At 50.5% G+C, this 16737-nt stretch overlaps 1 protein-coding gene across 1 annotated transcript in view; it reads left to right on the top strand.

Annotated features, from left to right (window-relative positions):
- LOC140403185 (PDZ domain-containing protein GIPC1-like) overlaps positions 1 to 15185 on the top strand; it is a 45391-nt gene extending 30206 nt beyond the window's left edge. The window contains exons 5-6 of the mRNA XM_072490920.1: positions 1349 to 1430; positions 11414 to 15185. Coding sequence (XP_072347021.1) covers positions 1349 to 1430; positions 11414 to 11559 — 228 coding nt within the window. The 3' untranslated portion in view covers positions 11560 to 15185. The remainder of the gene's footprint in view (positions 1 to 1348; positions 1431 to 11413) is intronic.
- Positions 15186 to 16737: the final 1552 nt, after the last annotated feature.

Here is a 16737-nt window from a genome sequence, read left to right on the forward strand (position 1 = left end):
CTTACACTGGGGAAGGTGTAACGGGAATGGGCCATGCTTCTCACCCCGCCACCCTGAGATGACCAGTCGGTTAGTCCAACCGTGACAGGCCCTTGATCGCCCCCTTTTTTGGTGGAATTGGGCGTGGAAGTGAGCGGGTGTGGCACGGTAAGCTGGTGAGGTTACCAACCTCGGCGGCAGGCCGCTGCAGTCAAAGCTGCCGATCGTGTCCACTGTCCCGCAGAAACCAGCCAGGCTGAGACCGATCAGGCTGGTATCAGCAGAACTGAGCACTCTGTTTCCGGGTGGCTATCTGGGGGGGGGGGGTAAAGCTTCCAAAAATAGGACGCGGAAAGTAAAAACACGCACGTTCCCCTTGTGACAGGAATAGCCTCAAGTAAATATTTTCCTGTTGAGAATGATAAATTGCACGGAAGCACGGATTTTGATTGCTCTACTGGGATGAGCCAGTTATTTATTTAGCCTGAGAAATTTGGACTGAACGCCGCCTTGGTGACCATTTGCTGTGTGAGAATGACCGGGTGCAGCTCTGCTGTGTGTGTGTGTGTGTGTGTGTGTGTGTGTGTGTGTGTGTGTGTGTGTGTGTGTGTGTGTGTGTGTGTGTGTGTGTGTGTGTGTGTGTGTGTGTGTGTTGGGGTGTGTGTTTGTGGGGTGGGTGCAGTTACGCAGAGGAAACGGAGATAAAACTGAGGTCAAAGTGCAGTAAGGGGACGCGGGGAGTCCCAAGTCCAGATTTGGCCGACCTGAGCGAGATGATGCCCTCCTTCGTCGAATTGCCGCTCGTGCCGGACTCCACTTTAAAATCCCTACTCGTGTAGTAATTAACGGGCGTAGACAATTTGCGGTCAGCCTGGCCCAAGTAGGCGATGGGCAAGCCTGAGTGAATCGGGAGGGGGGGGGGGGGCCTCGGAAACCACGGGCGGGGCCTCATCGAGGATGACGTCGGCAGAGTTTTTTCACACAACGGTTGTTGGAATTCTCACCCAAGGAAGCTGTCCAGGCTGGGGTTCAAACAAAGTGGGCAGATTTCTGTTAGACGCAGGTATTTAGGGATTGGGAGCCGAGGGGAGGAGATGGAGTTGAGATACAAATCGGCCATGGTAGAATTGCATGCTGGGCTGACTGACCGCCTCCTGTTGCTATGTACCCTGCTGGGATGTGCCTGTGATGTGAGGCTAAGGTGTGCCCTCCACAGTTGAATAGCTATTGCAACGTGACCATTCCCCATGTGTGGCTAAGGGTCGGGGCCTAATTTCCCCCCCCCCCCCCCCCCCCCCCCAGTCAATGAGGCCTTTTCTGTTTTTTTTCTCCTTCCTCTTGTCTGATGACGTGCGCTGTTTTATTCCAGCCATCGGCTTTCGAAGAGAAGGCCATTGAGAAGGTGGATGACTTGCTGGAAAGTTACATGGGGATCCGAGACACTGAACTGGGTGAGTAAAGTATACTTGTCTATACATCTTGGCACATCTAAATGTTAAACTGTGCTGCTCACCGTTGACTACTTTGGGCCATGTGCTTTTGGTTTTCCCTTGTCGCTCTCTAAAGATTACTCATCAGCTGTAAACATGCATGCACAACCTCCCCTGTCTCTGGAAGCAGTACTGATGTGACTTCATACAATGGGTTTCCCAATCTGACTTTCACATTGTGTTCCGGAAATGGATTAATTTTTTTAAAGGTTTTCCGCACTAGGCTATTGTGATAAACACGGCATTGACCGGTGAACAAGGTGTAACTGGACCGTGCTTTCAGTTCCAAGGGTAATTGAACAAGATGGGAGGGAGGACTGAACGGCAGAAGGCCTGTCCCCCTGCTCGCAGTGTCTTGATTTTGAAATTCTCGACCTTGTTTATCCAAATCCCTCCAAGGCCTTGCCACTTCCCTGCCTCTGTAACCTCCTCCAACTTTCCAAAATCTCTGTAATCCTCCAAATGCTGGCCTCCTGCCACCCCATTGCTTCACCATTGACAGCTGTACGCCGCTGCCTCGGCCCTAAGCTCTGCAATTCCCTCCCTAACCCTCTCCCTCTCTACCACCTCCTCCTCGTTTTACACACCCTTAAAATTGGCTTCTTTGACCAAACTTTCGAGCTGTCCTAATAGCCCCTTTGTTACTCGGCTGTCAAATTTCCAATCGCAGAACCCCTGTGGTGCAGAAGGAGGCCATTCGGCCCATCAAGCCTGCACCGACCCACTGAAAGAGCACCCTAGCTAGACCCACTCCCCCACCCTATCCCAGTAACTTCTCAATCTAACTTGCACATCCCTGGACACTTTTTAAAAATATATATATATATATATTTATTAAAGTTTTTTAACACAATTTTTCTCCCTTACAAACAATAACCCCCCCCTCCCCCCTCGTAACAAAAAAAAACAAGAAATTGCGCGGAGCAAGATATATACATGGCAGAATGATATATTTACACAGCTTTGTACACTGGCCCTCACCCGTACGTGCCAGTTTCCCCAACCCTTCATGTTATCTCTTGCTCATCCACCCTCCCAGGCAGCCCCCCCTTTCCACCCCCCCTCTCCCAGGATGTCCTCTCCCAGGACGTCCCCCCCAAAGGTTGCTGCTGCTGCTGACCGACCTTCCTCTAACGCTCCGCGAGATAGTCTAGGAACGGTTGCCACCGCCTGTAGAACCCCTGCGCAGACCCTCTCAAGGCGAACTTAATCCTATCCAACTTTATGAACCCAGCCATATCATTTATCCAGGCCTCCAGGCTGGGGGGCTTCGCCTCCTTCCACATTAGCAAGATCCTTCGCCGGGCTACTAGGGACGCAAAGGCCAGAATGCCGGCCTCTTTCGCCTCCTGCACTCCCGGTTCGTCCACTACTCCAAATATTGCTATCCCCCAGCTTGGCTTGACCCGGACTTTCACCACCTGAGATATTGCTCCCGCCACTCCTCTCCAGAACCCTCCCAGTGCCGGGCATGACCAAAACATATGGACATGGTTTGCCGGGCTCCCTGAGCACCTTCCACATCTGTCCTCTACCCCAAAGAACCTACTCAACCTCGCCCCCGTCAAGTGCGCTCTGTGGACCACCTTAAATTGTATCAGGCTGAGCCTGCCACACGAGGAGGAGGAATTAACCCTACCTAGGGCATCAGCCCACAGACCTTCCTCGATCTCCTCCCCCAGCTCCTCCTCCCATTTACCCTTCAACTCTTCTACCAGCGCTTCCCCCTCTTCTTTCAACTCCTGGTGTATTTCCGACACCTTGCCCTCCCCGACCCATACACCCGAGATCACCCTATCTTGAACTTCTTGTGCCGGGAGCAACGGGAATTCCCTCACCTGTCTCCTCACAAAAGCCCTCACCTGCATATATCTAATTCTGGGCCAGTCCCATGTCCACGCCTCCCTCCAGTCCCCCAGAGGGGGACCCCCGTCCCGACCACCTCTTCTGTGTCCCATTCCCTTTCAGCCAATGCAGCAGCAACCCCCCCCCCCCCCCCGCTAGACCCCTGTCTAGCTTTTTTGCTCCCCCCATGTCACTCCTGTAAGTCAGCTGACGCGTGCTGACCCCGGCTTCCCCCGCCGTCCCAATGACCTCCCCGCGTGGGAGTCTCCCAATTCATATGCATTCCTTCGTTCCCCTTCTCGCCTTTCTTCCCGCGCGCGGGAAAAAAACCCTGCGCTTTCTAAAGCCCGCTCCGCCCCCTCTGGCGCAGCTCCTGTCGCGGCCTTATTTCTCTCCCGCAGCCCATGTAACATTTCCTGCGCATGATTGACCCCCTATATACAACAACCATCACACATCAAACCCCAAAACATCCCCCCCACCCTCACAAACCCTCAGTTAGAGTCTAACTTTTCGGCTTGTACAAAGGTCCACGCCTCTTCAGGCGTTTCGAAGTAATAATGTTGGCCCTTGTATGTGACCCACAGTCGCGCTGGCTGCAGCATTCCGAATTTCACTTCTTTCCGGTACAGCGCCGCTTTGGCCCGGTTGAAACCCGCTGTCCGCTCTGCAACCTCCGTGCTCCAGTCCGGGTATATTCGGATCTCTGCATTGTCCCACTTGCTGCTCCGCTCCTTCTTGGCCCATCTCAGGACCCACTCTCTGTCCGTGAACCGGTGAAACCTCACCACCATCGCCCTTGGCGGCTCATTTGCCTGGGGCTTCTTCGCCAGCACCCGATGTGCCCCGTCCAACTCCAGCGGCCTCGAAGGGGCCTTGGTGCCCATCATCGCCTCGAGCATCGTGCTCGCGTATACCCCGGCATCGGCCCCCTCCGCTCCTTCAGGGAGACCCAGGATTCGCAGATTCTTTCTCCTCGACCTGTTCTCCAGGTCTTCGAGTCTTCCCGCCCACCTCTTGTGTAGCGCCTCGTTCTGCTCCACTCTCACCGCCAGGCCCACGAGCTCGTCCTCGTTCTGACTGACTCTTTTCTGTACCTCCTGGATCTTAGCTTCGTGGGCCTTCTGCGTGATCCCGAGTCCTTCAATTGCCGAAAGCATAGGCGCCAACATCTCTTTGCGCATCTCCTCGCGCTGCTCCTCGAAGCAGCGCTTGGTGAACTCCTGCAGCTCCCCTTTGTCCCTGGCCGCCGCCATTTTGTTTTCTTTCCCTCGCTTCTCCCGTTGCTCCAGTGCCGCTCCTTTGGCCGTTACACTTCTGGTCCGTTTCATAGGAGTTGGCAGTGTTTGCTTCACCAGTCTGCCCCAAAAAGTCTATGGAAACTCCTGAAAAAGGTCTGAGAGTCGGCTCCAGATGGGAGCTGCTGAATGCGCGACCTACTCCTCCATGGCCGCCACCAGAAGCCTCGTCCCTGTTTCTTCAATGGCCCTGGTAGATCTTTTCACAGTTGTTCCCTCTGCTGCTAGAATTCACCTTTGATAGAGTCAAGCCAGATTGCAGCTTTAAGCTTGCCCTTCCCCCGCCTGCATGCTGGAAGAGGCCCTCGTCTACTGCTGCAGCTCAAGCCAAATCTTTCACTGTTTCTGCCGGGTCTGGTAGCCAAAAGACACAACATTCCTGGGGGACACCGTCAGGGGAATGCTGCAGTCTTCTTCCCACACCGGGAAATGTCAAACAAATGCCGTGGGGGCCCTGTAAAAGAGCCCAAAAGTCCGTTCCAAGCGGGAGCTGCTGAATATGCGACCTAGCTCTGCATAGCCGCACCCAGAAGTCACATCCTTGGACACTTAAGGGGAAATTGGTTTTTAGTTTAAAATTAAATGCTTCTAAGTCAATAAGGTTGTGGGTTTTTTTGTTGATTAACATTTCTTTTCATCACCCAGACTTGAAGGATAGCGTAGCTACTTTTAATGGCTGCTGTTTGAATGTATTTATGTTAGTGTGGGGACAGCTATGGCTTTCAAAACTATTAGTTTTGGGATTTCTTTAAAAAAGAAATGTTGCACTTTTTACCAGCATCCCGAAACACTCCAGACAGAGAATTGCTTTGAAGCACAGTGGTGATTCTTGGACAGTCGCCAATCTGTGCATAGCAAGATCCAAGCAAACCGCAGTTTAACCCCGGCTGTCGTGAGGGCAGTGTTGGTCGAGACGTGGACGAGGGAGCTCCAGTTTTACCGCCCTGTGGGGCTTTTGGTCGCTTAACCGAAACGCTGGAACGTGGAAATGCAGCATCTCGTTTCGAGGATGCCACTTCTGCGGGAGCGTTACTGCAGACTATGTGCTCCAGTTCTGAAGAGAGTGCATTGGACATTCAACCTTTTGGACTGCGGGCAGCTGAGCCAATCTGATAGCAAAATGGGTCAAAACCTCTGCTCCTCGAGACACTCGTTAAACAAAGACTTTCCATTTCTGGGTCCAGCAAACCCACAGATGGGGATTAAACCATGAGAACATTTTTAAATTTGGTTAGTTTTGTTCCTGAATCCTTGGAAACTGGCTGGCGAGCCAAGTTTGTGGTTTGCCACCAGCATTGATTCTGTCGTTGCATCCCAAATGGACAGCAATGTGACACCAGTTTGGATTTGCAAAGCAGTGGAGCGGATTGCACAGACGTCCCTTTGGTTTTGGGGCTTTGTCCCTAAACTCAAGAGTTTTCTTTTCAATTATACGGGATGCGATGTATAATTGGCACTTCCTCCTTGTCTCCTCTTTCCTGCTGCTTCTCAGTGATGCTGCTCCGGGTACAGGTTTAATGCGTGTCCATGTCCTCTGAGGATTTCAGTGGAAGTCCGAAAATCTGTCTTACAGTGGCCTGTATTTCCCCCGGATTTCCCGCCGGTGCCCACCACGGTTGATTGGGGAAACCCACTGGAGGCTGGCGTGAACCTGATTCGCATCCCGTGAGTGGGGTGGGGGTGAGTGCCCGACCGGAATCTTACACCCTACGCCCGACCGGAATCTTACACCCTACGCCCGACCGGAATCTTACACCCCGCACCCGACCGGAATCTTACACCCCGCACCCGACCAGAATCTTACACCCCGCGCCCGACCGGAATCTTACACCCTACGCCCGACCGGAATCTTACACCCCGCACCCGACCGGAATCTTACACCCCGCACCCGACCAGAATCTTACACCCCGCGCCCGACCAGAATCTTACACCCCGCGCCCGACCGGAATCTTACACCCCTCGCCCGACCGGAATCTTACACCCCACGCCCGACCGGAATCTTACACCCCACGCCCGGCCGGAATCTTACACCCCACGCCCGGCCGGAATCTTACACCCCACGCCCGACCGGAATCTTACACCCCACGCCCGACCGGAATCTTACACCCCACGCCCGACCGGAATCTTACACCCCACGCCCGACCGGAATCTTACGCCCGACCGGAATCTTGCGCCCGGCCGGAATCTTGCGCCCCGGCCGGGATCTTGCGCCCGGCCGGGATCTTGCACCCGGCCGGGATCTTGCGCCCGGCCGGGATCTTGCGCCCGGCCGGAATCTTGCGCCCGGCCGGGATCTTGCGCCCGGCCGGGATCTTGCGCCCGGCCGGGATCTTGCGCCCCGGCCGGGATCTTGCGCCCGGCCGGGATCTTGCGCCCGGCCGGGATCTTGCGCCCGGCCGGGATCTTGCGCCCGGCCGGGATCTTGCGCCCGGCCGGGATCTTGCGCCCGGCCGGGATCTTGCGCCCGGCCGGGATCTTGCGCCCGGCCGGGATCTTGCGCCCCACACCCGACCGGGATCTCGCGCCCCACACCCGACCGGGATCTCGCACCCCACACCCGACCGGGATCTCGCGCCCCACGTCCGATCCTCCGTCACGTCACAGGGAAAGCGTTGCGGTGGAATGGCCCCTTCCAGGACACCACTAACCACGACGTACCGTCCTGGTTGCTGTAAATGCTGTCCTCCTGTTGGGCAGTATGGCCCCCCCCAGCCCTCGTCTCACAGCACGATTGGTAAACCAGTCCACCCAGTCCCCTCTTTCCCGCAGTCGGTCCTTCTCCCTCAGCTGGGTTTCCTGGAGAAAGACTGTCGGTTTTCCTACTTTTCAGATGGGCAAAGACTCGGATCTTTTCACTGGGTCGTTAAGTCCCCTGACATTCCAGGTGACTATTCTGAAAGGGGTTTCTGGCTCTTCCCCCCCCCTCGGGGTTTCCCTCTATCCAAGGGCCACCCAACATGCCGCCAACTTTGTGTACGCCATGTGGCTGAGCCCCTGCACTCTGGGGTTTCTCTTTGCTTGGGGGGCCCTCCAAAGTGGTGCCTTTGTGTTCCTTTTTCCCATGCCTCGCGTGCTGGCGGCCGTCGTCTCGGCCCTTCTCTGCAGGCTTTTACTGCCTTTGCCGTCTTTCCAGCCCCTGGAGTTTCTGCCGCTTGGCATGTCCTGGCCTGATGGGGCTGGGGGAGGGTGGGGCGGGTTTCTCCTGGTTTTAGCCGGCTATTTTGGGTGTCTAAATTTGAGTTTCCAGTAGCAGACACCTTTCGTGCATCCGCTCAGCACGTCCCCCTCACCGGAAGCCAAACAATGCTTTTACAATGGGAGCACCTGTGGGTTGACCAGTTTTTTAATATAAACATTTTATTGAGGTATTTATGGTTTTACAACAACAACAAAATAAACAATGTACATGAATTTATAAACATAGTGCAAAAGCCGTCTTCCTCCCTTACAGATCCCACCTTTACTAATCCCCCTACTCTAAACTAAGCTAACCCCCATGTCCGATAGCCAGGTCTCGACTTCGGGGGCTTTGAGTCCCTCCAAGCTAATAGTATCCGTCTCCGGGCTACCAAGGATGCAAAGGCCAGAACGTCTGCCTCCTTCTCCTGGATTCCCAGGTCTTCCGACACCCCGAAAATCGCCACCTCTGGACTCAGCGTCACCCTTGTTTTCAACACTTTGGACATGACATCCTCAAACCCCTGCCAGAATCCCCAAACCTTTGGACATGTCCAGAACCTGTGAACATGGTTCGCTGGTCCTTCTGCACACCTTGTGCACCTGTCTTCTACCCCAAAGAACCTACTCATCCGGGCCACTGTCGACAAGCCAGGACTCCTGTCGACAAGCCAGGACTCCTGTCGACAAGCCAGGACTCCTGTCGACAAGCCAGGACTCCTGTCGACAAGCCAGGACTCCTGTCGACAAGCCAGGACTCCTGTCGACAAGCCAGGACTCCTGTCGACAAGCCAGGACTCCTGTCGACAAGCCAGGACTCCTGTCGACAAGCCAGGACTCCTGTCGACAAGCCAGGACTCCTGTCGACAAGCCAGGACTCCTGTCGACCGCCATGCTTCCTCCAGCTGCAGCTTCAGCCCAAACATAGAACATACAGTGCAGAAGGAGGCCATTCAGCCCATCGAGTCTGCACCGACCCACTTAAGCCCTCAATTCCACCCTATCCCCGTAACCCAATAACCCCATCTAACTTTTTTTGGTCACTAAGGGCAATTTATCATGGCCAATCCACCTAACCTGCACATCTTTGGACTGTGGGGGGAAACCGGAGCACCCGGAGGAAACCCACGCAGACACGGGGAGAACGTGCAGACTCCGCACAGACAGTGACCCAAGCCGGGAATCGAACCTGGGACCCTGGTGCTGTGAAGCCACAGTGCTAACCACTGTGCTACCGTGCTGCCCCTAAACCTGCTCTGTTTGTCTGTTTCTTCCTTTGCGAGCACTTCTAGTCCGCCTCTCCGTGCACCGATGTGGGAATCCAATCAACAATTGCCTATACCATCAATTTTCCAAAACAAGTCCGGTAGAAAATCGGGGGAGAAGGTCCGACCCGAGCGGGAGCCACAAAATGTGCGACCTACTCCTTCATAGCCACCACCGGAAGCCTGGGCTGACCAGCTTTAGGTTGGGGGAATGATTGTCTTAGTGAGTTGACTTGATAACATCACTAACCTGATGCCTGATGTCCTGAAAAGCTCTGAATTGTTGATTTATGTGAACAAAACGTACTCCTTCAAGTTTCCTCAATTGTTCCACCCAATCGGTTCGCAAAGTTTTGTTAAAACCTCCCGAACTCTGACTCAATATTTTGAAGGCGAGGATTACTTTTGGGAAGGGGCAGGAGAGATGGGCCTTTAAAGTTTCCATCACCCTCAAAATGGGAGAGATTGTTTTTTGTGACAAAACCTTCCCAGAAGAGCCCTGAGGATATTGTTCAGGGAAGGCTTGCGAGAAAGAGATACAATCTTATCGTTACTGGCATGTATTTATCTCACTTCCTCCTCCAATCATTTAACGGTAATGTGTCAGCAGTAAGATCCACTCCCCTTTAAGGTCAGGATTTCATTTCTTCTTTTGGCCTGACCTAACCCAGTGTGTTAGTGCAGTTTAGGAGGTGATTTAAAGAACCTTTCCCACTCCCTCTCCTCCATACACACACTTTCTGACCTGTATTGGTTCCCAGTCTGGGAAGAAATTCTCCTCCCATGTTTCCTAACCCATGGCCTTGCCCCTCCCTACCTCTGTAACCACCAGCCCCCAAATTCAATCTCCCAATCTACAGTGCGTTCCTTTTAATTCTGGCCTCGTGCAAACCTCCATTCCCATTGATTGCTGTGGCTAGGGTCCTAAACTCTGAAATTCCTTCCCTAACCCACACCTCCTTTTTAATGCGCTCTCTATGGGCCTCCACTGCATTCCTGATTTTATTTCCTCTCCCATTGGTAGCCGTGCCTTCAGCTACCTACCTCCCAAGCCCTGGAATACCGTTTGTAAGCTTTGACAAAGGGTCACCTGGACTCGAAACGTTAGCTCTTTTCTCTCCCGACAGATGCTGCCAGACCGGCTGAGATTTTCCAGCATTTTCTCTTTTGGCCTCTGGAATACCCTCCCTATATCTCCGTCTCTCTCTCTATCTCGCTTTCTCTCTCTCTGTCTCGCTTTCTTTCTTATAACCTGCTCCATAAAACCAACCTTTTGGTCTTCCCTCCTGATTTCTCTTTCTGTGACTCTGCGACCTACGTTGTTTTATAATGCTTCTCTGAAGCACCTTGGAACACGAGTTAAGTTGCTATATAAATATAAGTTACCAACATTCGAATCGGGAGGAGGCCATTCGGCCCCTCGAGCCTGCTACACCATTCAATAAGATTGCGACTGACCTGGTTGTAACCTCAACCCCACATTGCTGCTGACCCCCCCCCCCCCCGATAACCTTTCACTCCCTCGTTAACCAAGGCTCTATCCAGCTCTGCCTTACAAATACTCAAAGATTCTGCCTCCACTGCCTTTTGAAATGAAATGAAAATGAAAATCGCTTATTGTCACAAGTAGGCTTCAAATGAAGTTACTGTGAAAAGCCCCTAGTCGCCACTTTCCGGCACCTGTTCAGGGAGGCTGGTACGGGAAGAGAGTTCCAGAGACCCCCCCCCCCCCCCCCCTCCGAGAGAAATAAATTCCCCTCGTCTGCGTCGTAAATGGGTGATCCCTTATTTTTAAACAGTGACCCCCTAGTTCTGGATTCCCCCATAAGAGGGAAACATCGTCTCCACACCCACCCTGTCAATACCTCCTCAGGATCTTAAAGGCTCCCATCAAATCACCTCTTACTCTTCTGAACTCTAGTAGGTACAAACCTAACCTTTCCTCATAAGACAACCGCGTATATTCCTGGTATTAGTCCAGTGAAAGGTTGATGCGTGCAAGGACTCAAAGGCACTCTCTGTTTCAGTGGAGTAATAATGGTGAACGCTGATTCGTCAAAACTGTTACCGCAAATTCGGGTCATCATCATCTTTGGTCGCCCGGTTTCAAATTTTGATTGACGCCGCTCCTGGGGGGAGGGGGGGCTCCTTTGCCTGCGCAGGTGGAGCTATTTCGTTTCAAGTTGTCAGGACTCAAATTAGGTCATCATGCCCCGTCTGTTTGCGTGGAAACCTCCAAACTAGCCAGCCGGACGGTGGAGAGGTGCTGGCGACGTGCCAAATGTCTTTGTGTCTGCGTCTCCGGCTGACTTTACTCTCTCTCCCTTTGTTTTACTTTCTCCCTCTCTCTCGCTCGCAGCTGCTACCATGGTCGACCTTGGCAAAAAGAAGAATCCAGATGAGTTTGCGCAGGCGCTCGATGAGGAGCTTGGCGACTTTGCGTTTCCTGATGAGTTTGTCTTCGATGTGTGGGGTGCTATCGGAGATGCGAAGGCAGGGCGATAACCACTGACAACATAACTGAGACTGTACAAGTTCAATGGAAGGGTCATTTTTAAAAAAAATATTTATATATATATATATATATAATTATATATATGATATGCTAATAATTTTAGAACACTGGGTGCTGGGTTACTTTTTACAAGAATATTTCTGGATGATTTTGTACAGTGTGACTGACCAATTATTGCTTGTTTTTTTAGAATTATCTTTTTGTAGGAAAATGCTCGAGTACCTTTTAGGTGCCATATTGTGGTGTGGCGTGCTGATGGTGTCTCTCTATACACTAGTACCAGAACTTAACCTGTGACAAAACTAGACAAAGATGTTATTTTTAATATATTTTTGCAGGCGTGTGTATGGGAATTTTAAGTTTTAGGGTGGGTTAGGGAGAGGAAAATCCTCTTATTTTTTTTTGGGGGGGGGGGGCTGGTGTGAGTCCAGTTTAGGTTTTGAGGGTTGCAGTTTCCAAAAAGGAATGAGATGTGCGCCCCAGTTTGACGATAGCTGGGATGGGGTTCCTCCACACCACTTTAAAATATGGCCTTAACCGGTGCATTTTATTTTATTTTGTGTGTCGTACTGATGATTTGGATACCAAACGTCGCTACCTGTTTGGGCAGAACATTAGGAAAGTGTGGCTTGTAGGAAAGAATTTTTTTTTCTCAAAAGGATGAGAGCCTTTTGTTTATTTGCCTGCCCCCCCCCCCCCCCCCCCCCCCCCCCCCCCCCCCCCCCCGGGAGCATCTCCAAACGCTTCACTTGCGATCTATAAACGCGAATTATATGAGATTCCCCATTTCTGTTGTTTACAAGAGGGTTATGCGTCCAGTGTGTGGGTTAACACTGTTCAAACTGCCCAGCACTGGTCTAAAGAGCAGACTCAAATAGACATGCGACTGTATCAAACTATTGAGCACTGATGATCACTTTGCGCACTTTTCCCGCCTGAATTTAATTTAATCGCCCTTAGAGGGTGCTGTCACTCTGATTTTGGTGAGGGGTCCTGGTGAAATATTCGAACTGGGGCTGGGGGGAAAAAGCACCCAACTATACAATTCTAACAATTGCGTCCCTTCCAACCTTGGGTACACCGAGGTGGAGCGTTCTGAAAGGCAAGACTTTGATTTGTCTGGCACCTTCCACAACCTTGGGTTGTCCCAAAGCACTTTACAGCCAATTAGGTACTTTTTTATTTTTGAAATGTAGTCACTGGTGTGGTGTTGAGAGCATGGCTGCCAACTTGAGCATTGACACCTCCCATAGACCGCAATATTCTAATGACAAGTGTGCCTATTTTAGTGATAAATATGGACTAGGGCACCGGGGAGCAGAGAGACCTTTGATGACCCCTGGAGAAGGGCAGATGAGGCCTTGTTATAACGTCTCACCTGAAAGAAGGCACCTCTGACAGTTCTGCACTCCCTGTGTACTTCTACACTCTAGCCACTGGGGTGGGGATGTAAGGTGTAGAAAGCAATGCTGGTAGTCTGTCTATGTTGCTGTGACAAGAATTGAGAGCATTACTTTTTTTTCAAACCCCCTACATTTATTAGATACCAAATGCACACTAAAGAATCTTATTTGTACCGCTACGTTGTATGATGCTTGCCGTTGCAGCGTCCTGGGAAAAGATATTTATTCTGTCGAATGGTCTGGAACAAAGCAGCTAACCCCACAAATGAAGCCTGGTCAGTGGGTTAATGACAGCGCAGCCTCCTTTTGTTAATGTCGGGCTATAGGTTTGTAACGGAATTCTGCACACACTACTCCATGCACTTCCCTTGTTCGGAAGGAACAAAGGTTTACCATGTGAATTAATCCATTAAAAAGAAACTAGTAACTCAGTTGATATAAGCATCTGATCGGTGCAATACTTTATAAATAGAAAACATTCCCACCCCCCACCTCGCCCCGTATTCTTTGAAAATGTTTATAACCGGAATGTTTTTGCATATAGGAAATCTGCCTCTGCATCACTGTCAGGGGATGTTATACTGCAATGAAACCGAACCAGGGGATGTTATACTGCAATGAAACCGAACCAGGGGATGTTATACTGCAATGAAGGACACCTTTTAGCCTGCACCCACTCTTTGATGGAGCTGTCTATATAGTCTTTACTCTACAATCTGCCAATCTTTCCTATTTGCATATTTATTCAACTCCCCTTGGAAACATATTTAATCTGCCTCAACCCGCTCTTTCAGGCGCATATCCCAAATTATCACAACTGTTTTTAACAAAAACATTCTCCATCTTCCCTCTGTTTTTTTTTTGTTGTTGTCATTACCTTACCTTTGCCCCTCTGCTAACCGGCCCTACAGCCACTCGAAGCAGATACCCTATCCAAACCCGTCACGATTTTGACTGCCTCCGAATCTACACTCTTTTTGCGGATTGGCTGGAAGGAGAGGATGAGAGTGGGATGAATAAAAGGTCAACATTAAAACAAACGCCTAAAACGGCTTCACCAGATGTTTGAGAGAGGCGTCTGCCCCGGTGTCCGGCGAGCGGAGCCTCGAAGGCTGTGGTTAGACAATCGGTTAGCCTTGGCGGGTGGAATGGGTTCGGTGGCCCTTTAACAAAATGCTTGCACTCTGCTTAATTTAGCCTGTTTCTGTTTCCTGCGCATCTGCCCCAAGGCACATTGCAGACAGTGTACTCCTCTTTGCTGGATAAGCTGATGTGTGGTATCTTTGGTGCTCGGCACTTCACTTTTAAGTCTATTCCTTCAATGGGCACAAACCACTTTCCTTCAAACTATACTCTTGCCTTGTACTAATACATCTGAACAGGTCCCTGTGACAAAATTAATGTTCAGCACAAGCCGCTCGACCCAACATGTCTAAGCCAGTGTCTGTTCTGCTCGAGCCTCATTCCAACTTTGCGGAACTGTTCTTCCTCTGGTTTCTTGAATTTAACGCTAGTAGCCTCGGTTTGAAAGGGAATATTGCTAATTTATAACAGCGGGTGAATTAAACTCTTGTTCAGTCCGTGTTCTATTTTGTAGCACTTTTTTTTTAGTTCTGGATTCGCCGATTTAATTTTTCTAAAAAGAAAACTGGAAAAAAAGGCAAACTTTATTTGGTGTGAGCTGTCAAATGTTTAAATGGTGTGTCTGAAGTAAAGAGCAAAATGACAATGTTACAACTTTATCTGCTTTTTACAAAGTGTTGAAGGAATAGAAAGACGGAGTTGAGATTCCCGTTAATTTGTATATATCTAATAACAAATCCTGTTCGCATGTCGATCAAAACGACCACGAACTGGGCTAAGCAATCCTTTCCGAAAGCTCCATAGAATCACACAGCCCAACCATTCATTTCTAAACATCAGTGGAACCTTTTTCTTGTTGTCGATTATGTTGTTTATTTCCCCCACGTCAGACCTGAGAATAATTTGCTTCATCTAATTAGTTATTTTCTTGCACGTTGGAGTAGAATCTCACTGGCCCATTAATGCCACCCCGTCGTGCTGCTCTGAGATGTGTACACAATTTATATAATGTTTGCATTGTCAAAACTTAATGTTTTTTTACTTCTATATTAATTTGTTTTTAGTGCATGCCTCACTTCATAGGAGTGATGCCTATACTTTTACCACAATCAATAAACATTTAGCCACTACCTGTATGGCCTTGTCTGTTCTTGAACTGTCACTGTACCCTTCGACAAGGTGGCATTTATAGCTAAAGGAATAAAGGTAAGGAAGTGTTGCAACTATATAAGGCATTGGTGAGACCACACAGGGAGTATTGTGCGCAGTTGTGGTCCCCTTATTTGAGGAGGGATGGAGTGACAATGGAGGCAGTTCAGAGGAGGTTCACTGGATTGATTCCAGAAATGAGGGGTTTGCGTGTGAGGAGAGATTGAACAGTTTAGGCCGAGTTTAGAAGACTGAGGGGAATCAGATTGAGGTGTACAAGGTGCAAAAGGTCTGGATAAAGTCGACGTGGAGCGGATGTTTCCTCTTGTGGGGCATTCTAGGATGAGAGGTCATAGTCTTAGAATAAGAGGTCGCAAATTTAAAACCGAGTTTTCTCCCAAAGGGTTGTGAATCTGTGGAATTCGCTACCCCAGAGAGCGGTGGATGGTGGGACAGTGAGTAAATTTCAGGAGGAGTTAGACATTTTTAATTGTTAATGGGTTGAAGGGTTATGGAGAACGGGCAGGACGGTGGAGTTGAGGCCGGGATGAGATAAGCCATGATCGAATGGCGCAGCAGACTCGATGGGCAGAATGGCCTAATTCTGCTCCCATATCTGATGAACCTCAGCCAGTATGTACTGCTGGCAAACCGAAGAAGGTCCTTCTGAGCTAAGCGGTAATTTTGAGTGATTTGATGACATTCGCTGAAGGTTCGATGTTGGCCAGGGCACTGGAAGAGATCCTCTCCACATCGCATACAGTTGCGGGAATGTTGTCGAGCCTACCTAACCAATGGCGTTTTAACGGATTACCTCCAGCACAGCAGCAGTCCCTCAGCCCAACATTTGCTGTTTGCCGGGAGTGGGCTTCATTGAACACATGGTTCCTCTTGACTGAGGCTAGCACTGAGCCAAGCTGAGACTTCCTTAATAGTAAGAACTGGAGTGGGCCACTCAGCTCCTTGAGTCTGCCACTCATTTAGCCTACCTGATCTATCGAACCTTAATTACAAGGACGCAGATTAGTATTAATGTGCCTCTGTTTGTTCACGTATTTGTAAACTTGGAGGAAACCCACAGATACTTCAACTATTCTTTTCAGTTTTTTGCTTGACCTGCATATAATCAGTTGCAAAAAGCTGCTGGAAGCACTTAGTGAGAGGAAAGGACTAGCTCAGCACTCTAATTCCCTGCCTTCTGTTTGATTCATTCATGGAATACAGGTGTTGCTGGCTGGACCAGCATTTATTGCCTGTCCCTAATTGCCCTCTTCACAATAATACAGTGCAGAAGAGGCCCTTCAGCCCATCGAGTCTGCACCGACGCATGAAAACACCTGACCTGCCCACCTAATCCCACTCGCCAGCACTTGGCCTCATGCCTTGAATGTTATGACGTGCCAAGTGCTCACCCAGGTACTTTTTAAAGTGTGAGGCAACCCGCCTCTACTACCCTCCCAGGCAGTGTGATCCAGACCCTCACCACCCTCTGGGTAAAACCGTTTTTCCTCAAATCCCCCCTAAACCTCCCGT

The sequence above is a fragment of the Scyliorhinus torazame genome, chromosome 27, assembly GCF_047496885.1.
Source record: "Scyliorhinus torazame isolate Kashiwa2021f chromosome 27, sScyTor2.1, whole genome shotgun sequence".
Taxonomy (NCBI): domain Eukaryota; kingdom Metazoa; phylum Chordata; class Chondrichthyes; order Carcharhiniformes; family Scyliorhinidae; genus Scyliorhinus; species Scyliorhinus torazame.